The sequence below is a fragment of the Mytilus edulis genome, chromosome 1 (assembly GCF_963676685.1).
Source record: "Mytilus edulis chromosome 1, xbMytEdul2.2, whole genome shotgun sequence".
Classification (NCBI taxonomy): domain Eukaryota; kingdom Metazoa; phylum Mollusca; class Bivalvia; order Mytilida; family Mytilidae; genus Mytilus; species Mytilus edulis.
In genome coordinates, this window is record NC_092344.1 from 110,535,371 (window position 1) to 110,561,573 (window position 26,203).

The 26,203-nt window shown below is 31.7% G+C and overlaps 2 protein-coding genes across 3 annotated transcripts; both read left to right on the forward strand.

Moving 5' to 3' along the window:
* The first annotated feature begins 45 nt into the window (after window positions 1-45).
* Window positions 46-10,769, forward strand: LOC139517915 (replication termination factor 2-like). Its single transcript, XM_071309452.1, has 8 exons — window positions 46-196; window positions 4,750-4,844; window positions 5,274-5,364; window positions 7,427-7,563; window positions 8,398-8,476; window positions 8,823-8,936; window positions 9,658-9,709; window positions 10,018-10,769. Exons 1-8 carry the CDS (start codon window positions 128-130, stop codon window positions 10,323-10,325), a joined length of 945 nt encoding a protein of 314 aa, XP_071165553.1. The 5' UTR covers window positions 46-127; the 3' UTR covers window positions 10,326-10,769.
* Window positions 10,770-18,670: 7,901 nt separating this feature from the next.
* On the forward strand, window positions 18,671-25,811 carry LOC139517921 (UDP-glucose 4-epimerase-like). 2 transcript variants are annotated; one of them, XM_071309467.1, is made up of 10 exons: window positions 18,671-18,784; window positions 20,126-20,251; window positions 20,388-20,485; window positions 20,729-20,842; window positions 21,209-21,385; window positions 21,710-21,890; window positions 22,215-22,300; window positions 22,701-22,778; window positions 24,409-24,523; window positions 25,547-25,811. In XM_071309467.1, the coding sequence occupies exons 2-10, from the start codon at window positions 20,128-20,130 to the stop codon at window positions 25,600-25,602; spliced, it is 1,029 nt and encodes a 342-aa protein (XP_071165568.1). In that variant the 5' UTR covers window positions 18,671-18,784; window positions 20,126-20,127; the 3' UTR covers window positions 25,603-25,811. The 2 variants fall into 2 exon arrangements, with proteins under 2 accessions (XP_071165568.1, XP_071165576.1); XM_071309475.1 differs by lacking the exon at window positions 18,671-18,784 and adding an exon at window positions 18,857-18,988.
* Window positions 25,812-26,203: the final 392 nt, after the last annotated feature.

Here is a 26,203-nt window from a genome sequence, read left to right on the forward strand (position 1 = left end):
TCAATATATGGACAATATTTTATTTACCGAAATTCATCCGAAACTAAAAAGGAAATCTGACTGACCTCCCTTATAAATTACTTGCTGCTTCGTTCTCAAATATTTTGTAATCACATATATAAACGTCATGGGATGCGATGGAGGAACCATTCCTAGAAGAGACGAACTAGTTAGAGTAAAGAAGAAACCGGAACAGGTACGTATATCAAAAATTCAGAAAATGTCGATGTTTACAAAAATTTGTTATTTGTCATGTTCAGATGTTTGTTTACAACGTAAACTCTAACAGTGTCAGTGAGTCTCCTCTTGGGGTTTTTGATTATGTGATTACTTGGCCTTTTTAAGTGACTATTTGATTACCAGACCAAATATTTCATGATTTTTTGATAATCTAGGACTTGTTTTAATTATTTGACTTTTGATTAAAAAATAATTAATAATTATGTCATTATGTGATAACATATGACCGGGGGATAGAAAGGGTCCTGATCCCGAAATCCCGGGCTTTAAATTACGTAATCCCAGGGTCCCGAATTTAAATAAAGTAAATCCCGACATCCCAAAATCCGAAAAAAAGAATTCCCGGATCCCGAAATCCTGAACTTAAAAACACCCGATCCCGGAGTCCCGATAAAGGTCCTATCCCCCCTCACATATGATATTGGCAAAAGAAATGTAATTACAAATACTCAAAAACCCCTATGAGCGACCTCAAGAATTGAAACGATGTCCTATTGATTTTATATCGCGATCAGATGACCGTAAGCAGGGGCGGATCCAGCCGTTTTAAAAGGGGGAGGGGGGGGGTCCCAACCCAGGATAAAGAGGGGTTTCCAACTATGAATGCTTCATACTCAAATCCAATCTATTAGAAAAATCAAAGTATTACGGAAGAGTGTCCTCCATGCACTTATTATTAGAATAGTTGAATAGAATGATATACACATGGATGAAAATTATATAAACATGTAACTGTTATATACAAATATTAATATACCAGCACAAAACATATGAGGCATGGGTTCAGCAGCTCTTTCTTTATAAATATTGATATAATATATAACAACAAACCAGAGTATATTGAATTGTATTACTACAATATAATAGTTATAACTGTGAGGTTGAAATTATTATTCATCATCCTAACACAAACTTGTCTCAGAAAATAATATATCTCTTTTCATTAACCTCAATTTTAGTGGGTTTTTTTCCAAGACAAGTGCTTGTGACTATCCACAAGAACTAACTTGAAGTCATTGTATGTTCAGTACTTCAGTACTTTGATTAAGTTTTTATCTGTTCAATATAAACACTGAATCACACTCAAATTTTTTGATTGCAGACAAAATTTTCAACATTATTTCTACAGGAACAATTTTTTGTTTAAACTTACAATAGACTATATATATATAGCTAATATTTTACATGCTTTATGATTAAATCAGTGTTTTTTTAAGCAGATTGAAAATATATTTATTTATCGATTTTGAATTATGACACAACATGTTTCATATGGTTTACTTAGCAAGACATAGGTATGCTGTTCCCGTCGTCGGCGGGGGCGACAGGGTCAACAATGTATAAGATTGTGATTAGGTCTAGTTTATGGTGAACCACAAGTGGTTGGTCAATCACATTTGGTATGCAGTTGTATCAGCATTGGCACATCTCATTTCCATGGAGAATATTTGGCCTTGCCCCTCAGTCATGGTCTAATGACTTTGAAACTTATCTTAGTTTACATGTATTAGTTTTTTATTAGATCAGTTTAAGATGAACTGCTTATGTTAAGTCAACGATATTTGGTATGAAAATTTATTGGCATTTGCAAGTATCATTTCCATGGAGATTATATAGCCCCACTCCCTATTCATGGTTCATTGACTTTGAAACTTTTACATAGTTTTCAAGTTTATGTTTGTATTTAGGTTTGGGAACAACTTATAATAAGTCAATGATATTTGGTATGCAGTTGCATTAGCATTGGTAAATCTCATTTACATGGAGATTGTTTAGCCATGCAACTCAGTCATGGTTCATTGACTTTGAATATTTGCATAACTTGTGTAAGATGTAAAAGTATTGCTATTTTGATTTCAATTGCATAATCAAAATTACAAAAAGGCGAGACATATCTCTGTGATAACAGTTTATTTAATATAAATACAGTATTTCTTACAGAAACATCCAAATACTTAAAGCTGATAATTTATCTGATTATTATAGATAGAAGTCAATTCATTTTCTCAACCCATCCCACTAATATTTATCCATGGAATTGTTCAATACTAAAACAACAGAAAAGTGTGAAGTGGGTCAGAATTAATTGTCATGAAACTTGTAAAACCTAGCCAATACTATCTTCAGTGCGAAGTGCATAAACACTCTATTAATAATCTATCTTATTCTAAGGAGTACTATCCTGAACTTATTTCACAAATACTAAAAAGCTTTTTTATACGACCGCAAATTTTGAAAAAATTTTCGTCGTATATTGCTATCACGTTGGCGTCTGCGTCGTCGTCGTCGTCGTCGTCGTCGTCGTCGTCGTCGTCGTCGTCCGTCGTCCGAATACTTTTAGTTTTCGCACTCTAACTTTAGTAAAAGTGAATAGAAATCTATGAAATTTTAACACAAGGTTTATGACCATAAAAGGAAGGTTGGTATTGATTTTGGGAGTTTTGGTCCCAACATTTTAGGAATAAGGGGCCAAAAAGGGCCCAAATAAGCATTTTCTTGGTTTTCGCACCATAACTTTAGTTTAAGTTAATAGAAATCTATGAAATTTTGACGCAAGGTTTATGACCACAAAAGAAAGATTGGGATTGATTTTGGGAGTTTTGGTTTCAATAGTTTAGGAATAAGGGGCCAATAAAGGGCCCAAATAAGCATTTTTCTTGGTTTTTGCACAATAACCTTAGGTTAAGTAAATGGAAATCTATGAAATTTAAACACAATGTTTATGACCACAAAAGGAAGGTTGGTATTTATTTTGGGAGTTTAGGACCCAACAGATTAGGAATTAGGGGCCAAAAAGGGACCCAAATAAGCATTTTTCTTGGTTTTCGCACTATAATGTTAGTATAAGTAAATACAAATCTATGAAATTTAAACACAAGGCTTATGACCATAAAAGGAAGGTTGGTATTGATTTTGGGAGTTTTGGTCCCAACAGTTTAGGAAAAAGGGGCCCAAAGGGTCCAAAATTAAACTTTGTTTGATTTCATCAAAATTGAATAATTGGGGTTCTTTGATATGCCGAATCTAACTGTATATGTAGATTCTCAACTTTTGGTCCCGTTTTCAAATTGGTCTACTTTAAGGTCCAAAGGGTCCAAAATTAAACTTAGTTTGATTTTGACAAAAAATGAATCGGTTGGGTTCTTTGATATGTTGAATCTAAAAATGTACTTAGATTCTTGATTATTGAAGTTTTTTTGGTCCAGTTTTCAAATTGGTCTACATTAAGGTCCAAAGGGTCCAAAATTAAACTTTGTTTGATTTCATCAAAAATTGAATCCTTGGGGTTCTTTGATATGCCAAATCTAACTGTGTATGTAGATTCTTCATTTTTGGTCCTGTTTTCAAATTTCAAATTCTACATTAAAGTCCAAAGGGTCCAAAATTAAACTAAGTTTGATTTTAACAAAAATTGAATTCTTGGGCCTCTTTGATATGCTGAATCTAAACATGTACTTAGATTTTTGATTATGGGCCCAGTTTTCAAGTTGGTCCAAATCAGGATCTAAAATTATTATATTAAGTATTGTGCAATAGCAAGTCTTTTCAATTGCACAGTATTGTGCAATGGCAAGAAATATCTAATTGCACAATATTGTGAAATAGCAAATTTTTTTTTAATTAGAGTTATCTTTCTTTGTCCAGAATAGTAAGCAAGAAATATCCTATTTGTGCAATAGCAAGAATTTTTTTTAATTGGAGTTATCTTTCTTTGTCCAGAATCAACTTAAATCTTTGTTATATACAATATACAATGTATATACACTTTTTACTACCAACTGATAAATTTAAATAATCTTTACCATTCAGTGATAACAAGCAGTTTTTTTACATCTTAATATTTTATGATGTATTTAAATGAGTAGTTATTGTTGCAAACTCCATTAGAAATTTGAATTGATATCAGTTTTGAAAAAGGGAAACGGGGATGTGAAAAAAAAGGGGGGGGGTTAAATTTTTCTCATTTCAGATTTCATAAATAAAAAGAAAATTTCTTCAAACATTTTTTTGAGAGGATTAATATTCAACAGCATAGTGATTTGCTCAAAGGCAAAAAAAACCTTTTAAGTTCATTAGACCACATTCATTCTGTGTCAGAAACCTATGCTGTGTCAACTATTTAATTTTAGATTTAAAAAGTTTGAAGAAGAAATCTTTAATTGATTTGTAAAATCTTGGCATTTGTTTTGTGTAAAAAAAACCATGTAATGTCAAAAATTTGATCACAATCCAAATTCAGAGCTGTATCATGCTTGAATGTTTTGTCCATACTTGCCCCAACTGTTCAGGGTTTGACCTCTGCGGTCGTATAAAGCTGCGCCCTGCGGAGCACCTGGTTTCACCTGTATTGATAAACATGATAAAGGGGTTTGCATTTTTTTTTTTCTAAGTCATTTTTGTTGACCAATTGATTATTTTGTATACTATATTAATATGTTGTTCTTGTTGCACACATTGTGTGCCTGAGTGTATTAGTAATAAACTTTTTAATCTTGTTTTACATTACAGAAAAATAAAGTAGCAGATTTAGCTGCAAAATGGAAACTATGTGCTATAACACAGGAACCCCTTAGAACACCAATTATGGGATGTGAACTTGGAAGGTACATATAAAATACAGAAGAGATCACCAACTGAATAGTTTTAAACAAAATGGTTTAAATGGAATGAAGTTCAATGAACTATGAATAAATGAGCAAACCTCTAAAATCTGTTAATACATTGTTTAACCAATGATTTCATAATATTTTGAAATTAATTGATGTTTAAGGACTTTCACATATTTAATCATAGTAAAACTATCTAGTTTTGCTACTTAAAATCATTATCATAAAGTATTAAACTTTTGTCTACCTTTATGAAACAAAGTCTGAACAAAATTAGTGTTTTTTAAATTTATAGTTATTAATTAAAAAAAAAAATATTTATTGAGTTTACCTACAAATGTATTTCAACAAAGTTAAAAAGATCCTTATTATGATACCTGTTACCCTGATCTTTTTTGCTTCATTTCTTTCAATGTTTATTTCTAGGCTTTATAATAAAGAGTCCATCCTAGAATTCCTGATTGACAAGAGCAAGTTTGAAAATGCATCTGGTTTTGCCCATATTAGAGGACTAAAGGTAGGTACTACATGTGTTAAGAAGTATTCATTCTGTATTTTAAATCAGTGTGAAAATTGGCCTAGTTTGCACTTTGTTCATTAATGCATTATAGAATTGAATGAACCAGCTGTGAAGGATATAGTGTCTGCCATCAAGTCACATCCATCAACTGTTTCAAAAATATTTTCCTCTAAAACCACTGGGCATTTTACAATTAAAGTGGATCCTATCATTTGACCAAACAAATTTGAAAATCATGTAAAGAGTTATGGTATTCATTAAGAATTACGGTTGTTGAGCCTAAATACTATCATTAATGGTTGCGATCACTAGTCTAGGTAAAAAAAAAACATTAAAAAACTACCAATTATTTAACCCTCTCCCTTTCACACCGGTACAGCTTACCGGTGAAACCAATTTCAAGATTTTTTTGAGACATTTAGACATGTTTAATTGCCATTTGCTGACGTACAGTTTTTGAAAAATAGTATTAAAGTAATAGTTTTAACTTGTACACTAGTTGCAAATGTAATTTTTAGTGTAGCAGCGCAATCACAAACTTGAATTACGCTAAAAATCTGAAGTCATTTCTTAAAGATATTATGAGAAAAGAGACAAAAACCGCTAAAATATTCTGAATTTTTTTGGCAAAGTTGAAATAGATGTAACAAAACATGGTTTCGTAAGTGTTGCGGTATACTAAAGTTGAAAACACTTTTGTTTGAATAAAGAAACATGTATATTTCAATGAAAAAATGACAGTTTAAAGAGTGGATTCCTCCTAGATTTGCGTAAAAATCATGCATTTGGCAACAAAAAATTATCATCTGAACACATAATTCCAAAAAGAAAACAAACTGGGTGAGAATCTTTATATTATTTTTTTTTTTCATTTCTTTCGTAGTAGTAGACTTAAGTACTTAAATTTCGATAAATTCACTACATTGCCAGTGGCGCAGGGGTACGCTGATCTATCTCAAGGCGCTAAGATTGAGAGTTCGAATCTCACTGCCGGAGTTGGAAAAATAATTTCCTATATTAAATGTAACTTAACTTAACTTTACTTTCAATTTCAAAAAGGAAACCTACGAATTTTTTTTTTTTTAAATGTGTGTGCAAAATTGCCCCCCCCCTTTTTTTACCCCCTTTGCTTCATTGGGCTCGGTCAAGGGTGTCCCAGATCGAGCTAAAATTGGTAATTCAATGAATTTTTCCTTGTTAAAACAAAGTTTAGGTTGCTGATTGATTGAAAACGAATTAGACAAATAACTAGGGTCCAAGTTTGAAATCGGACAAAAAGAGCGTCTAAAATCAATTATTTTGAATGTTACGGACATCGATATTTCAAGGCCTATAGCACGTTATGCGTCTATTTATACCACTATGATAACTTATATGGCTTCAACAGACTCGAGGCATTGTGTTTCCATCAAAACCTGACCCTATTAGCCCACCAATATGTCTCTGCACGACTTTTTGCCCAAGGATTTCGTATCTTTTCACTTTTTCTCCAACAGTCACGTGACTTTTGGAAATATACCACGTGACCAAAAAATGACAAATTATCTTCAAACTTAATTTTTTGAAATATTTTACCAATTATCTTTCATTTGAGCCCAACATGGCATGTGTATGACCATTGATGCGAATTCTGTATTCATTTAAACTTCGATAATGTATTTTCGATAAGTAAAGGTCTAAAATGCATGAAAGGGAAAGGGTTAAGGTAATTCAATTAAAAAATTTATAACCCCCATTAGAAATTGTGTTTGATGAATTCAACTCGCCATCAAATATGTCCTATTACCACACAAGAACATACCTTAAGGAAAGGGTATGTCAACACAGTTCTTTTTCAATCTACTGGGACAAATAAACAGGAATAACTAGTAGTAAATAGTTCTGTGTTGATGCTGTTTCAGGTTGGAAAACAGGGAAACATTTATTTTTAAAAGTACTAAACATATAAAGCATAAGTAGGAATGAAAAGACATATATTTTTGGTTATACCATAGTACAGTAAATCATTTAAATGTGTTTTGTCTTAACTTGTATCAGTATGATCACATTTTATTTGCAGGATGTTAAAGAATTAAAACTAACAGACAATCCAGCATACCAAAAAGAAACAGCAAAGAAAGGAGATTCATATATTGACACACAAACCTCACCTTATATATGTCCAGTGGTTGGACTGGAGATGAATGGAACATATAAGTAGGTTTAACAAAACATGGTGTTTAGTAGGTAAAAAGTATATAATGGAAGACTTTCTGGCATCAATTGGAAATTCATAGGTTGTAAATTGAGATTGCTGGAAAACAGATTTTTGTGGCCATCATATGAAAAATCAATGCCAGTAAATCTTCACATCATACACATGTAGGGATGTTCCAATGAACTGATTGAAAACTGTTAAACCATGCTTTAAAAATTGATTTTCACTTCCTAATTATACTTATGTTTAGTTCTTTAAAAAGTACATGATGTCTGCTCTTGAGTGCACAGTTTCTTACTTTCACTCATAGAATTTTGCCTTGAATTTTTTTACTGTAGTCCAAATAAAATTCAGATTTTAGTGTTTGGAATTTGTAAAGATTAGGGCACACTGATTGATTGGCAGATTTTTTGGGGGTATTATTTTGTTTTTGTGGTTTCCCCAAGCATATCATAGACCTTGTCATTGCTGTAACAGTATTGGTGTTGGTATCCTTTTTGTTTAATTTGCTTGTTGTATTGTATTTTTTCATGGTACATGTAGAACTCCATTTTAGTATTGAATTACTTTCAGTTTTAAAAAAATATATCCTTAGAATAAGCACAGTGTATGTCTTTTTGATAGAATCAATTATAAAACATTTAACGAGATAACTGTTATAACAGTGTTTTAAGAGTTGGTTACTATTTTGATATGGAAATAACTTTTATTTGGAAGACATTATGTTCAGTTAATATCCATAATTGTCACTTACTGAATTGTGTAATTTTTATTCTTTAATCTGTTTATTGGAAAAAAGATTTCCTTGAGTTACTTTTTTTCTATTTTTCCAGATTTTGTTTTGTATGGAGTTGTGGATGTGTCATGTCTGAACGAGCTCTGAAAGAAATCAAATCTGAAATATGTCACAAGGTATGATATGTAATTCTTTTCTTTCTTGTCAGTTCTTAAATCATTTCTTTCATTTAAAAGAACTAATTTCCTGGTCATACCTCTCACTGCAACCAAATTCTGTTATTCCAAATTTGTTTGTTTGTTTTTATTTAGCATCTGCTTGCAAGAAAAAATCCATAGTACCATATACAATTAAAAAAAATCTTTTTGAAGTCTTTTTTATTACCTATTATAAACAAAGAAACAAAAAGAATTTAAAAGAAAACATTTACAAGATGTGTTTAAAATAAATATATCCCTTGTGACTATGTCATCAGTATTTTGAAAACACTGCTTAAATAAAATGATTATATTTGCATTGTAGTGTGGTAAACCCTATTCCACAGATGATATGGTTGTTCTGAATGGTACAGAAACAGATGTTGATGAGTTAAGGACAAACATGGAGAAAAGACGAGAACAGGCTAAGCTTGCTAAGGTACTTAATGTTTATCAACCACTTTGAAGCTCTCATGAAATAAGATTTCAATTCTCAGGCAAAAAAAAATTATATTATGTATATGGCAATATTATTTTAAATGTATAAGATACAACAGTTGATCATAATATTTTTTTAACATCTTTTTGAGATAAGAATAATCGTGAGAATTGAAGCCATTGAAGGGATGATTTGTTGTCAATATAGCTTGAAGGAAATACTACAGATTTTGAAATAAAAATCACCTTTCTTTTCCTAGTTTTACTGTGGATTCATTATTATTCGTTGGATACCAATTTTTCCTGGTAGTCATGGGTACAGGTGGCTTTGTATACAATAATTGACAAAACCATGAAATCAAATATCCATGAATATGTAAGTTTTCAGCAATCCACAAAAATTGATACCCACGAAAATAAATGTATCCACAGTATTGCAATTGTGAAGAATATCACAACCTTAAAACCCAATTTATGTTCCTCACTTCAAAGGGTTTTCTATTTGTTGACAAGAAATTACTCCTAAGTAGGTGATTGCCATTAAATTATACAGTTAAATGGGTTTTAAAATGGATTGTAAAAATAGCCAGAAAATTTTCAGTGTTATAGACAATTTTAATTTTGAGAATAGTGCAGGTAAAACATTTATTTTAGCGTTTTAAAAGTCTTCACGTTAAGTTTTGTAATCCCATGGTACTGAAGTTAATCTTAATTACTTGTAGAAATCAAAGAAAGCACAGAAACACAAAGTTTCAGATGAATCCCAAGCAACAGGTAAATTAACATTTATTTATTGCATAGCAATATAATATTTCCCACAGAAAGTAACCAAAAGTTAGCGTGCAATAAATCTTCAAATTTCATGACGTCATCAACGACAAAATCTTAGTTTAAACCAATTTTTACTTTCAAATATTATATTGAATATTAGTGCTAGAAAATATAAGTAATAAGTCAACTGTTAAATTTGGCGGGATCTATTTTTTTGGTCAAACACAGCTATTAAAGAATAACAAAACATTCATGACAAACTATTACTTTTAAACATCATATTCTATTTTGGTAATTTTGCTTTATTTTAGAAATAAATGGTGAATCTTCCAGTAAACAACCCAAAGTGGAGACAGCATCTTCTAGTGCATCATCAAGTGGAATACAAAGTACAAATGGAAAATTGACCAATGGAATTTCAGATAAGAAAATTAAATTGCCCAATAAAACATCAAATTCCAAATTAAAGATGACCAATGGAAAACCAGGAGACAAAGCAGAAAGTATTCAGAAAGACACCACTACAACAGATGTATACAAATCTTTATTTACAACATCAAAAAAAGCAAAAAATCAACAGTCTGCTCACTGGGTTACATTTAACCCTTTTTATAATTAAATTTTATTTATGATGAAAGTTCTGTGAGGTTATGGTATGATATGGTTAGGGAGTATAACTATGAACAGTGGATGCTTACATTAATTGTAATGGTTTTTTTTCTTTCTTACAATGCTCTTGAATTTGATTTTGTAAACTAATTGTTAGCAGTGTAGAAGGTAAAATTCACTGTTGTATAAATTATGTTTATATATTAGCTAGGTATTCCATTATCAGATTGAAATTACATTAAAATTAATAATTTACTTGGATTCATTGAAGTTTATTTCTTTTTCTTTGTAAGGTGACTGATTTTGATCTATAATTTCCCACAAATGCAAAAAAAGTGTTTCAATATTAATAATAACAACAATATTATTATTATATTTTCGATCACAGTGGAGTCATTTTATTGAAAAATGTGATTTTTTCTTATGCGAGTTCCATCCAAATTAAACCATAAAAGACATGGACATTCTTACACACACAAACCTATTTTATGTTTTAGATTCACTTTTAATAAATTTTTATGCTAAAATAAATTTAATGTTAAATTGAATTGACCTGTCATGTGAAATTAAGTTTAGTTTTATTTAAGCCATATTTGTTTTATTTGATGAATAAAGACTAAAGTGTAAAAACTTAAGATCAAATTTGTTTGATAAGAGTGGCTAGGAATTATAAAGCAGTTAATTCTGTCTTTTGTATCAAGACAGGACATGTTAAAGGGAAACTTCGCAAAAAAATCAAAAATTGATATTATGTCCATTCTGTATAAAAATGCTCAAATTTATAGATATTAAAGTTTTATTCCGCTAAATAAGAGATCACCATCGATTTTAAATTTTGAGTATCAGTTCTCTACTCTCCGCCATCTTGTCACCTTCTCCGATGAAAAATCACGATATGTCAATAAACCACAAAGGAACAAAACTACAGTAAACGATGTAGTCGTAATTGCGTGTCGATATCTTGTCAATCGTACGGTTGTTTTATCTGACTGACTAACTTGATACGGAAAATGGTCTTATATTTTTAAATAACCATATGGTCTGTTATTTTTAAACTGATAATATTGTAATTAGTTAAAAAGTCAAAGTTCAAATCATAAAATGATAAATAAGTGTTCCGTGGAAATTGTTTTCGAAAATCTAATTCGTTCATAATTCTTTCAAGTAATAAACTTTATTTAAATAAATTCGGATCTTCCCTCATCTGATCACCAGCATGGCTAAAGGTATTACTCCCAAAGGTATTGGAAGGGGTGTAAGGTGACACGTCCAGGTATTCAATCGATTTCCTGTCCGGCGGGCTTGCAAGTTCATGCATCGTTTCACTTCTGTAGGTATTGATCAGTGTACACGACCGTTACTTATAACTTTCCATTTTGAACTATCAGGTGCATGTATAATATACATTTTTGTCTTGCGTGTCCGAAAGTGATATAATATACTAATCATTACTGAACTCATACGCTTGTTTATAAATAACATTTCTGGTGTAAAGAATATTATTTATAAAAAAATAATAATACAAAAAAAAATAATTGAAGAAATACAAATCTATTTACATATTGTTCCAAGGGTTAATTTGGGAAAATGTAATATATACTCGTTGTCAATAGTTTAGGACAGATTGGAACATACCAGAATTATTGATCTAAAAAAATGTGCGCACTTGTCGACGATTCGTGTATACATACGCCTGGTAGAAAGTTACGGAACTATAGTCAGTAGCGCTATTTAAAATATGTATACATGTATACATTGAACATAAGAAAGAAACATACATTTTGTGTAAATTGTGGTAAAAGTTTTGTAAATAGACTAGTCCACGTATGCCAACAGTATGTAATCAACGAATTCGATAGACTATTGTATACCAAAAGAAGAAGAAGAAAAAAAAGAAACAATTTGATTTAAATACAGGTCAATTTATAAGTTGCTTTGGTTCATCGAAGTTAAGAACATAGTAAACTCACAGATTTATATATCAATTAAATTGTTCTCGAATAAAGGACGAAATTCGTCATCATCACAATTGTTCCAACATTCATGTAAAATATATGCAACTGGACGTACACTAATAATCCCCAAGGAATGTGAATATTTTCTAGGAAAACTTTTGAGTATCAATTTCGGGATTTATTTTCTTTCTTGATATTCAATGACAACAATTAAAGGATAAACTGCTTGTTGGATATTTGTCCGCTTTAGGGGTATTCTTGCAAGTTGAACAGACTTATAATAACATTCAAAAATAGGGAAAGATAACATTAAATTCGTTGTCTTTTAATTTTAAACATCGTTGATCAAATAGTTATTTAAGTATATATATACGTTGGGAGACGACGATTATTATAGTTGTGTCATATTTTAATAAGGACGTTCCCGATTATGAATAAATTTGGTTGACGTTTATCACACTTGAAAAGAATATCTATTCGTAATTTTTCGATTCCATTACAAAAATATTTTTTTCTTTATTCGTACATATTATATTCCGCTTCGGTAGAGTTATCTTCAGATAGTTTCATATATTAATTAATACATGGCTTTCAAAAGTCTAAATGTAAGTGTTCTCGTACATTTTTTCGCCTAATAAAAACAAATAAAAATGATTTAGTAAAGCTATTTCTAATTTCTAAGTCCCCCTTTTTTATGAGACATAAATCAAGGACAAGACTTGTATATCATTTCATTCTGACATATGAATTAAGTTTCCCGTCTTTAACCGAAAATTGTGTATTTCTTAGTAAATTAACTTATTTGAATTCAAATAAATAAATAATAGCACCAAATATAATTAAATAATTCCATTTATTTGTCACCAACTTGAATATGTATTTTTAATGTGTGTATTAAATGCTACCACTGATCCGAATAGACAGTCACACCTGGCAAGGTGTGCCCTAGAGGCGTGGTTAAATACCGAAGTGCAAATAACAATTTACCTTTCAACAAGCCATCTACGAGTATTGCCACAGAACCGTGAATACACACATCGTATAAACCTAGCCATAGCAGAGATAGTAAAAGGCCAATAATAGTACACCAACATATTGTCTTTACAGATTATTGTACTTTAATTTGTTCACCTTATCAGTCCGAAAATGCATTTATTAAAAATAAATTTATAACTTTTTGTGTTGTCTACAAAAATAATTCGAATATATACGTTTAACATAGATAATTTATCTCACGAATGAGTACAATTGAACGTCTGTGCGTTTTATCTTCTTATTATCGGATGGTTATTAGATAAAGCATAAGTCATCGGCGCGCTTACGATTACGTTAAAATATGATTAAAAACCAAGACTTTTAATGATTGTATTTTAAATCCCGGCATGCAAAAATCAGGAGAAAACGTCACGACCTACAGGAAGTAGTTGATATTTTTTCATTAATTATTGAATTTCTCCTTTATTACTGCACATATAGCGATAAAACTTTGTGAATATATATATTATGTCATAATGAACATATTTAAACCATAAGTAAAAAATCGTGAATTTTCCCTTTAATATTATTTATCATTTTAAAGTCACCATTTTGTATAGTATTACCTTGTATAGACATTTTTTTTGTGTGCATGTATAATTTATTATATGATGCAAAGTAGAGATCTTTTTAATGTGGACATAACATAATATGGATTTGTTTCATGCATCAAATTTCATTTTACTACCAAAAAGGAACACATCTTAAACAATATATTGGAAAATCTTCTGTCAGTACAATATTAATGAAATGTCACATAATAAATTATATTTTATAAGCCTGGTCTTTCCAAGTTATGTACACTATGTATAACTGCTATAGTTCAATACATTGAATAATTTAATGCTATTTGTTATGTAACATTTAACAGATTATTTCTTGTACATATTTTTAAATGAAAATAAAGTCAGTTCTGTATTTATTGTTATTGATGCTCATATGACCTTATGTAAACATAAATATAAATAAACAAAAAGGCGACTGCAGTTGTATAACAGCGAACTTTATAAGTTTTTTTGTTGGTTTTAATTGATCAAGAAATATGTAAATCATCGTTTTACCTGAATAAGAATGATTTTTTATGTGCAGATTTAGTCAAGAAAATGGATCTTTCCTGTTGATCGCTAGTTCACTTTCTTATGTTGACATATTTTTCCATTTAATAGCTGATTATGCTATACACATGCGTGTTCCATCCCCAACTTACGGTGAACACATATTCAAGTGAGTTGAATTATTGACTTGCAAACCTTAATATTGGTACATCTTAATGTTTTTATGTGACCTCTTAATGTTTTTATGTGACCTCAAAAAATATGTGTACTGTTATGGGGATGTATATGTCATCATTTGAAGGCATTTGTTGTCTAAAGACATTTTGGTTTAAAGACTATAACTTGAGTATAAGTGTATGTCTTCATGAAATTATAGCACAAAGTTCAATACTATTAAAGGAAGGCTGGGATTGATTTTGGGGGTATGATACTTGAATAAAGGGCTTAAAAACAGACAATGTCTGAAGACTAGGTTTCCATGCAATAACTTGACTATTTAAATAGTAGCACAAGATTCCATAACATAAAAGGAAGGTTGGGATTGATTTTGTAGGTAATTGTCCCAACTGATTACAATTTTTGGAAAGATTGAACTCTTTCCTAATGCATCTTCTCAAAAACAAAGATTTAGCCATGTTTGCTACTGTAACTACATATACTGAAACCTGGTTTCTGATACTTCCCTTAACTACATGCATATTAAAAAATATGCATCAAGTTATCTGAAAATTTAAGTTATATATAAATGTTCATTTTTATAAAGTAAGGGTACTGATAAATTGGCATATGTCAGCATGAACGAACAAATAAACAATTAAGTAAAGGCAAATGTGAAGCTTTAACTTGAAACTCCTCTATCTAACTTATGTTAATTGACTGTATTGATCAATTATTTGATGTTAAACATCACTTGCAGCTCTATTGGCTACATTTGGGAGGTAAGTTTTTATTGGTGGAGAAAGCCAGACTGGAAGTAGTGCAACCAACCTATGGTAAGAAAACTGGCAATACTAATCAATCCAAATTGGAGATAAATGCACCTGAGTGTGGTGATTTCAAACTCACAACCTCAGTGTTGACAGTCTAGTGATATAGTAGCGGTTTGCAAAATTATTACGATTGACATACTTTGGTAGGATTGCTACGGATGATTCCGACAACAAATGTAGGCATGTTATACACCATTGTAAAGATAAATCAATTTAGATTTACGATATAACAAGTTTTAGCGGGGTTGACAGCCTATAAAGCGGCATATAAAGGAACTTCGTCACCACCTGACAATTTTCTAAAATGCAAGTTAAGTACCTTGTGTTATAATAAGGTATATAGGAAATTTTTTTCTGAGACAAGTGCCTGTGAGTTTTTTTATGAAGTTGAAATCCAATCAGCTTGAAACTTAGTACACATGTGTTCCTTATGATATGATCTTTCTAATTTTACTGCCAAATTAAAGATTTTACCTAATTTTTACGGCCCACTGAACATAAAAAATGATTGTACGGATGGGAAATCCATGTACTTTTGACACATTCTTGTTTGAAGAAAAAAAAAATACATCATAACGATAATGGAACAAAGCAGCCTGTGTTAGTGGGGCTTCTTTTATGGTAATTCAAGTTACCTTTTATGCACCTTCTTCCACATCAGAGCTATCAGCTCTTGGATTTGTACCTGTTAAGAGTCGTATACTAAATTTTATTTTTATATAAATAAATTTGTATTAGATTGGCATTGCATCATTTTCTTCTATTGTCATGATTGTCTTAATTGCAAATATGGGAAGTGGTTAAAATGCTAATGAGACAGCTATTATAAATGACCACCAGATGTCATTGTTTTCTTAATTAAAAACTCCTCTTTCATTCATACCAGTAAATTACTTTATCATGTTTATACTAAAAAATAATTTTACTTGGAGTTAGAAAAAATATGGTCATCAAAAGAGTTGACATGTTACTATGTACATTTACCATTATGTTACTTGATGTTCTTGCAATAAACACAGTACGGTGACTAGTCAATCTTTGTGAACAACTTTTCATAGGATGGGAGTCATTGAATATGCGTATATAATCAATAATTAAAAATAGTCTACTTGTGTTAATAAGGAAAAGTTCTTTTATGTCTTAAAAATGCATTTCATGGCAAGGTACAGAAAATATACTGAAACAGTAGACTATGGGTGACTATAGGTGAACTAGGTACAAGAGAACTTTTAATCTTAAATACTACAAACCCCCTCTGTACTATGGAAGATAATGATATAACTGGGCTAGAAATACACACAACCTGTAATTAACTGCCTTTACAGCGCTTTCGCGCTTTGATTCTTAATTTATATGCAATAGGTCAACTATATTTGTTGTATGGAAGAATTGTTAGCTGTTCATGTCTGCCTGGCATGGTTTATCTGACCTTGACCTCATTTTCATGGTTTTCATGAGACACGGATTTTGTCAAATTTATTGTATTTAAAGAGCCGTTGAAATATTTCAGGTCCTCCATGATTCGAATAAGATAACCAATAAACCTATGTATGAGGTCCTCAAAAATAAATAGTTCTGATCCTCCATGATTCGAGTTAAGGGGACCAATAAACCCATGAATTGAGGTCCTCATGAATAAAAATTCCAGGTCCTCCATGATTCGAATTAAGGTAACCAATAAACCCTTGTACTGAGGTCCTCATGAATGAATATTCCAGGTCCTCCATGATTCGAATTAAGGTAACCAATACACCCATGTAATGTGGTTCTCATGAATAAATATTTCAGGTTCTCCATGATTCGAATTAAGATAACTAAAAACCCTTGTATTGAGGTCCTCATGCGGCAATAAATATTGCAGGTCCTCCATGATTCAAGTAACGGTAACCAATAAACCCATGTATTGAGGTCCTCGCGAATAAATATTTCTGGTCCTCCATGATTCAAGTTACGGTAACCAATAAACCCATGTAGTGAGGCCCTCATGAATAAATATTTCTGGTCCTCCATGATTCAAGTAACGGTAACCAATAAACCCATGTATTGAGGTCCTCGTCACGTGAATAAATATTTCTGGTCCTCCATGATTCAAGTTACGGTAACCAATAAACCCATGTATTGAGGTCCTCGTCACGTGAATAAATATTTCTGGTCCTCCATGATTCAAGTTACGGTAACCAATAAACCCATGCATTGAGGTCCTCGTGAATAAATATTTCTGGTCCTCCATGATTCAAGTTATGGTAACCAATAAACCCATGCATTGAGGGCCTCATGAATAAATATTTCTGGTCCTCCATGATTCAAGTTACGGTAACCAATAAACCTATGTATTGAGGTCGTCGTGAAAAAATATTTCTGGTCCTCCATGATTCAAGTTACGGTAACCAATAAACCTATGCATTGAGGTCATCGTGAATAAATATTTCTGGTCCTCCAAGATTCAAGTTACGTTAACCAATAAACCCATGTATTGAGGTCCTCGTGAATAAATATTTCTGGTCCTCCATGATTCAAGTTACGGTAACCAATAAACCCATGAAGTGGTGCTCTCATGAATAAATATTTCAGGTCCTCCATGATTCAAGTTACAATATCCGACACACCCATGTATTCAGGTCCCCATGAATAAATATGACATGACCTTCATTGTTCGATTTCTGGAATCTTAATATATTTCATGACCTCCATAATTCGATTACAGGATATCCTCAAATATTTCAGGACTTCGAGGTGCATTGAATACTTTAGGGTGTCCAGAAATTGATCTGTGGACCTCCAAACACATTTAAGGAGGCCTGAAGTAAAATTGTAGCAGTCCTGAAATGCTCCATTGAGAAAAAAAACTGAAGTTTTTTAAGAACTCAAATTTTGACCGATTCTAAGAGAACCTGAAATATGGCCGTGTCCTCGATGATTTAAATTTATATCATAGAGATCCTGAAATATTTTAGAAGCTCATTAAGGACCCCTTAATTATATACAACTTCGACTGAAACCACGATTCGATCAGTACAAAACTGCATCACAACCCACATCCACAGTGTGTAGAAAAAAAAAAGAAAAACTTAAATGTGTCAGAATATATTTTTTTATGGAATGATTTACCTATAATGTGTGTGTGTTTGTAATTTTTTTCTTTAACAATTTTATGACAAAATTTGTCAAATTGATTTGAACAAAAATGAAGTTGTGTTGTCATTGCTATAAAAACAATTATCCACCACTGACCAGAGGCCAGATCACGTAGATCGCCTTCAATTTGTCAACTTCTGTATGTTGGACTCAAACTTTAATTATCATTATACAGAAATGTTACGCAAGACTGATTCTGCTAGGTAAAAATAAATCAATGTTTTAAAAATAAAATGACCAAGCAAACTTAGCATGTGAGATTTGTATATCCGGGATGAACAAAACTGAATAATTTCAAAGGTAAGAACGCAATTTTGGGTTTCGACTTGTAGCGTTTTCAATAATTTATCCACATTTATTATTTTCACACAGTAAAACTGCACATCGACATGGAATTATACCTCCATTGGGTGTTTCTGAAGGAAATCATGAATTGCGATTGTACAGCAAAAGTACAAACATGTTTCTATTGAAAGTGCATACATATTATACAATTTGAAGAATGTAAGTAGGTTATATAGCTTTTACCTCGGGATGAAAATGAGAAAATCAAGTTCTGATATCATAAGAGATCAATATGATAAATATAATACCCGACGTTTATAAATAACGTTACTTTTGTCTGGAACAAGTCAAACAGAACGGATAAAATCATAACATATATATAGAAAGATCTATTAAAGGAAATAAAAATAAAATGACCAAATACAAGAATGACGACACATGCATAGGTTGATCAAGTTTAAACCGTTCCAAGATGAGCATTTGATACATTGTAAAAAAATCAACTAAGTACATACTTGAAAGGGTTATATATAACTGTACCCAGGATATCGGCAGCTTTTAATGTCCAAAATTTCTTAAAGCATCGCATGGTAATCTAATTTCTTGAAACAAAATATTCTTTATTTACCTGTTTTTCGACTCTCTCAATTCTTTATTTGACCGTGCAGTTGAAGATCTAGCATATTATTTTTCCCCTTTCTTCTAATCTTATTTTACAGGCTTTTCAAGCAATTCTTTCCAATTAACTTAACCTTAAAAAAAAAAACTATACCTTCTCGATTCACATTAATTTTGATATAGTTCATACTATACATAGTTGTTAGTCTTTTCAACTAAAATAATTATAAAAATGCTCAAAAATTCGTGATTTAAAGTTAATCGTAAGACTACACCCTCTCTTTCATCCTGTTCACCGTGACTCATGCAACTCGTCTTTTACGAGTTTTTGCATCACGAACCTACAGATACTTAAAAATGAGAAATTCCATATTGTTTATAGACCTGTGGTCTCTTTTAAAACCGGTCATTGTTAGTAGTAAAATTAAAAACCATGCCAAGATTCCATATTCGTTGTGGTATTTGTTCAACCCATGCAGTAACTTAGAAGAGATTATCGTATTTTACAAAAAAAGTAAAGTATATATGACAAAGGGATGACGTAGGATAAACAACATACCTGAATGAGACAAAAACCCAATAAAACCAAAATACTTAGTACATCAGGAGACCAACACACGATCCATAACAATATACATTTGCCTACATATGTCATACTCTAAATCGTCATGACGACAATAGAAACCCGGTTTGTATGCAGCTTTTACATGGCTTATTTTTTTTTTTTTTTTTTTACAGAAATGTCAAGTGGATGTATTTTGGTGACAGGAGGAGCCGGCTTTGTTGGTAGCCATTCTGTAATAGAACTAATCAATGCAGGATATTCTGTTGTTGTTGTAGACAACTTTATTAACGCTAATCATGGTAAGTACTATGAACTATCTCTTGGCGACAAGACAAGTTTTCTTTATTTATTTTTTTATGAAAAAAGTAGCACTATAATTGTCGTGTGTAGTATTGTATAGCTGAATTTCAGCTGAAGTTTCTTTCCTTTTTTCAGAAACTATGATGAGAATAGAAGAAGTATGTGGAACAACAATTACAAATTACAGCATAGATTTAACTGATAAATCTGCTCTACAGGATTTATTTAGTAAGGTAAACTGATAATTATGTGTGCTTGGTATAAAGTTTTTTGATAGAAGTATGCTTGGAAATTTTTATGAAATTATCAATCATGTCGACCTTAAGATTTACTGCACTAACTATGTGTTGTATTTTAGAATTCGGTTCTTTACAAGATTTCATAAGTTATGCAACCTTTCGAAACTGTACTTATGACTTTTTGTGATGTGTACACGGAGTATAACTTTACTAACGCTATACATTACTCCATTGCAGCATAAATTCACCAGTGTGATACATACAGCCGGACTTAAGGTTATAGGAGAATCTTGTGATGTACCACTACTGTACTACAGAGTAAATGTTTGCGGAACTATAAACTTAATAGAGGTAAGTATATATTCTTAGAAATAGACAAGCATGATACAGGGAGACATCATGTAGTCTTAATATTATAAGGCCAATTTATTTTAATTGTTGATTCGTAATAGATTTGACATCAAAGAATCATTGTCTTTTTACACTTACGGTATCTCCTTGATGGAAGGAAATATATTGAGTTTAATATAACCGTTATTCTTCATCTTAACTGAATCACAGATGTACTGTCAATTATTCAGCCTGTTATAAAAGACATAATGTGATATTCCATACATTCTAAATTTCGAAGTGTCATTTTATTGCGATCCTCCATTTCGTTTAAAATTGATGGCTGAATTTTAAAATCACATATAATATATTCTTCTTATTTTCCAGGTAATGAAAGAACACAATGTTAAAAACCTAATATTTTCAAGTTCGGCGGCTGTTTATGGTTCTCCCGAATATTTACCTCTTGATGAGAAACACCGCACTGGACGAGGTATTAAACCGTACGGCAAAACAAAGCAATGTATGGAAGAACTGTTCAAGGATTTGTGCAAAGCAGAACAAGTAAGTCATATAAGTAACCAATATGCCCACCAATCTACAACTCTTATGTACTATGGTACATTAAAGGCCTCAATACCCTACACACAAATTTATATATTCTGTATACGTATTTCTGAGGTAAAAAGATAAATTGTAACTATTTTGTCATACAAAACAAGCTCAATTAGAAGCTTTTTATGGTTGTATTCATGTCTTTCTATTCCTATTTAAGTAGTTGGTGTTATGTATGTAATATTCTTGCCATGGTTGTACAGTTGTTCCGAACAACTGCTCCAATGTAAAATATAAATCATATAATAGTTTGTTATTATATATTTTGTATAGGGCTGGAACATAATTATTCTACGTTACTTTAATGTAGCGGGTGCACATCAGTCGGGTAAGATTGGTGACAGCACACAAGGTCCACCAGCATACCTAATAGCATACTGTGCTCAGGTAGCCGCTGGGAAAAGATCGGAAGTTGTCATATATGGAAATGATTTTGATACCCACGATGGCACGGGTAAATATTTTACTCTATCTTAATATAATATAGAACTCGGACAAGATTTCGTTATAATTCATCTCGAATACTTAGCATATACTTAAACCATTTTTTATATTTTTAACATATCTCGTTGACACCAGATATTGTGCGGATATTTTATTTTAACTAACTAACTAACATTCAGACTCGATAAGTGTACGATAAGTACTTATTATTGCTTGATGTCCAGTGGCAAATGTTTAATGCATTTCAAGTCATAAAGATTGGCAATAGTCATGTTTATTTCGCTATTATTTTCTTCAGATTAATTGTCCTCTTATAACCATTTTTGCCATATAGGTGTCAGGGATTATGTTCATGTGGTGGATCTTGCCTTTGCACATGTATTGGCACAAAGAAAGCTGGAAAAGGAATGTGGATTACGGGTGAGATTTAAAAAACAAAAAAAAGAGTATCTAGAAATGAAGATGTGATATGATTGCCAATGAGACAACTCTTTACAAGTGACCAAAATGACACAGATATTAACAATGTTAGGTCACCGTATGGCCTTCAACAACGAACAAAGCCAGTACTGCATAGTCAGCAGAAAATGATATATAATGGTGCATAATTATTTTTAAATTATTAAAGTTCTCAGCATACTATCCATTGATTGGAACTTTGGGCGGTTTTTTTCTAGGCTAGCACTGAATTGCACAAGTTAGCTTGAGCTTAGTTTAAAATGCAAATAAAGTATCTATTGCATATACTAGTAGTTACATTCAATTTTCATGTTTCTCAGACACCAAACGATGTCATGGAACATTGCTTGTTATTTTACAGATATACAACATAGGATCAGGCCAATGTTATTCTGTCCTGGATATGATAAATGCTATGAGTCAATCCTCGGGTAAACAAGTAAGTGTGGCACTTTATCTTTTCTGCTTAGAAACCGTCTCCTTTTATGATCTATTATGTATTTCCAATATCTCCTTTTTTTAGTTTTTATAGATATAAGAAGATGTGGTATGGTTGTCAATGAGACAACTCTCCAAGTATGTCTGTTAAAAAATGAATTGAAAATCAATGTGTCAGACACACGTGCAAATCCAAATATAAGTCATTTACCATTAATGAATACAATACAATACAATACAATATTTTTGTTTCCCAAATTAAAGGGCCCATTAAGAGCATTACATTAATATAACAATATGACATAAACATTACAGAGTGATTACAGCGGATTACATTGAGTGTGTAGCGAAAGGTAGTATCTTAGGTTAGCTTGCTTGTTAGCTGAACCGTGAAGTCATTGTTAGGTCAGGTATACTACCCTCCTTTCGAAGACAGACGGATCGATTTGTTTTCTGTTGGACTAGTCTGTTCTTAAAGTAGGGTAGTTCACCTAACCGTTACAATGACTTCACGGTTCAGCTATCAAGATATTACCTTTCGATACACGCTCAATGAAATCCGCTGTAAAGAAACATAAAATAATAGTTCAAACTAGAACACACCCGTGATAACGCGGGTCCGTGACTGAATTAAAGTATATAACTATGCGCAAGCCTTATTTTAGTATTAGTATTGTGATCTGATAAAGTCATGCCGATTATAAGATACACAGTTTTCTCTGCTATCAAATCTTTCTGCTTGAACCCGTCGAACTGGAACTTATCAATTATTGGTAATATAATTTATTTAGAAAGCTCCTGGAATGAAGTATTTTTTAATCAACAGCATTGTCCTATATAAGTTATAAATAAAGTTGAATTCTTTGATTCGCTGTTTTACGTCATGCCCGCTAACAAATTGAAAACTGTACCTATACACCTTATTTTTAGTCACAGATTTTTAGTATCTTACTGATTAAAATACTACAATAGGTAACCATTTGACAATTTAGTAGTGTCAACCCTGTGATTATGACCCGTGTATATAGCATATTAATCCTGAATACACCGTTTGGTGGTGCGCCTGTCAGATGCGGAACGTACAGATAAGGTAATAGGTAACAGGTTTAATTCTATTAAACACTTATTTATATCATAAGATATAGAATATCCATAATAATATAATACGGTTCCAATGTTATTTTAAAGAACGTACCAGAGGGAGGACAGCAAAAATGTTATTTTTTTTTCATTTCAATGAAATTTTGACAGAAAACACAAGCTCTATAGAACAGGCGCGGATCCAGAGGGGGGGGGGGGTTCCGGGGGTTGGAACCCCCCTTTTTTTTGGACGATCAGTGCATTTGAATGGGGACATGGAATTGGAACCCCCCCCCCCCCCCCCCCTTTGTCCTGGGTTAGGAACTCCCCTTTTTAAAATGGCTGGATCCGCCCCTGTAGAATATGCATGGCATCAACCCATAAATATTATTCGTCATTCTCTGGTGTTGCTGAAATAATGCTGGACTTTAATGGAATGTCCATATATAACTCAAACTTTAAAGGATGTTTTGTAAAATTAAAGTTAGATTAATGTTCCATGGAGTACTTGAAATGTTTTCTATACGATCAAGATTAATTATCTTTATAAGGTCAAGTACAGAATAGCAGACCGTAGACCAGAGGACATAGGATCTTTTTATTGTAAACCAGATTTAGCGTTGGAAGAGTTGGGTTGGAAAGCAACAAAAGGATTAAAGGAAATGTGTAAGATTAGCTTAATCTATACATATCTGCATATTCATGCACGAACAGGATTATCCCGTTATTGTATGCAGCCGAAATACTAGATTACAATATTTTTCGAGGGTTATAGAAATATAATATTAGTGGGTACATGCGCGAACTATTATAGCGTCGAACATAGCGGTATGAATATAAAAGGATTCACAAAATATTTTCTGACACATTATTATTTACACGTTTATCGAAATTTTGATCAAAATGGGAACCTCTATTTTAAACAGTTCTCTTCATATATGTGTGTACAGAGTACGAAATTGATGGGAACTTCAACTAACCTATACCAAAACATTGATATTAAAGTAGTGTACCTGCTATTACGAAATTGTTTATGGAAGTTTTTCTTATTTTCCTAGACTTTGGAAATTTGTTTTTTTTTCAGCAAAATTTATGTGAAAACTTATTTTTGTAAGCAACTCTTCCTATAGTTTGGAACCCAAATCCGTTAAACTTTATTTCCATTTTATGGCAGGATATTTTTTTTAATTTATTTTTGCAAAATGTCTCCAAGTTATTATTTGAATATTTTAATGTTCGGTAAAGAGTAGTCTCCATTGTTTGTAAACAGTTTTATATTAAATCTCCGTATCACATCAACATGTTTTAGAACGGAAGATTGTCATGCCTGTTCTGGCCGATGTGTCATATTTACACATTTTATATCCAGTTTTGTGTTGTTTTCAGGCCAAAATGAATGTATGATTGAAACATTTACTCAAAATTTGCTTTCACTGAATACATTGAAGATAAGTTTTAAAGTTTTCACAATGAAATGTTATACATGTTATGTTTTTCTATATCTTGAAACCAAAGGTGCAACTTGACACTAGTATATACATATACGTCTTCTTTTCCAGCATAGCTTCTGGCCTTCCATGTTATGTTTTTTTTATATCTTGACACCTAAGATGCAACTCGACATTAGTATATGTATACGTCTTTTTTTTCAAGCATAGCTTACGGCCTTCGATGTTTTCCATTTTTCAGGCGAGGACTTATGGCGATGGCAATCAAGGAACACTGATTCCTCCCCAATCAGATGACCAAAGTGTTTATATGTATACATCAAGGGACATGCTTACACACTTAACAGTGGGAAGTGGTCACATATCAATACACATGTGAATGCTGAGTGACTAAAAAAAGTGCAACCGCTAACCGCCGTCCAAGATACTGATGTCTTTCTTTTCTATATTGAAAGCTTTATAATCTAGTTACTAGTCAGAGACAATAAATAAAGATATGTATCCTATGTTATTTACTTTTTAAATATAATATTTTATTGTTCAATACAACATCATGGTAGTAGACATAACAATAAGTAGAACATGCATAAATACTAAAGACAGTAAACCAAAGATATGACCATATTTGAAATGTTCCTCCCTCGATACACAAAAATGTTCCATTAATTTTTTGCTTGTCAAGTTAATTCCACCAACCCCGACAGTCTTTTCAATGCAGCTGTTAAAGACCATTACATGAAAAGTTGTGAAATCAAAACGTAAAAATTGCAACTGCCTGATGTACAAAACAACAAACGTACGGAAGCGTATTAGGGACATAGAAAAAATAAAATTGGCAGTGAACTTTTTATTTAAAGTCGAAATTTTGACTTTTCAAATCTCGAAATTTTGACTTTAA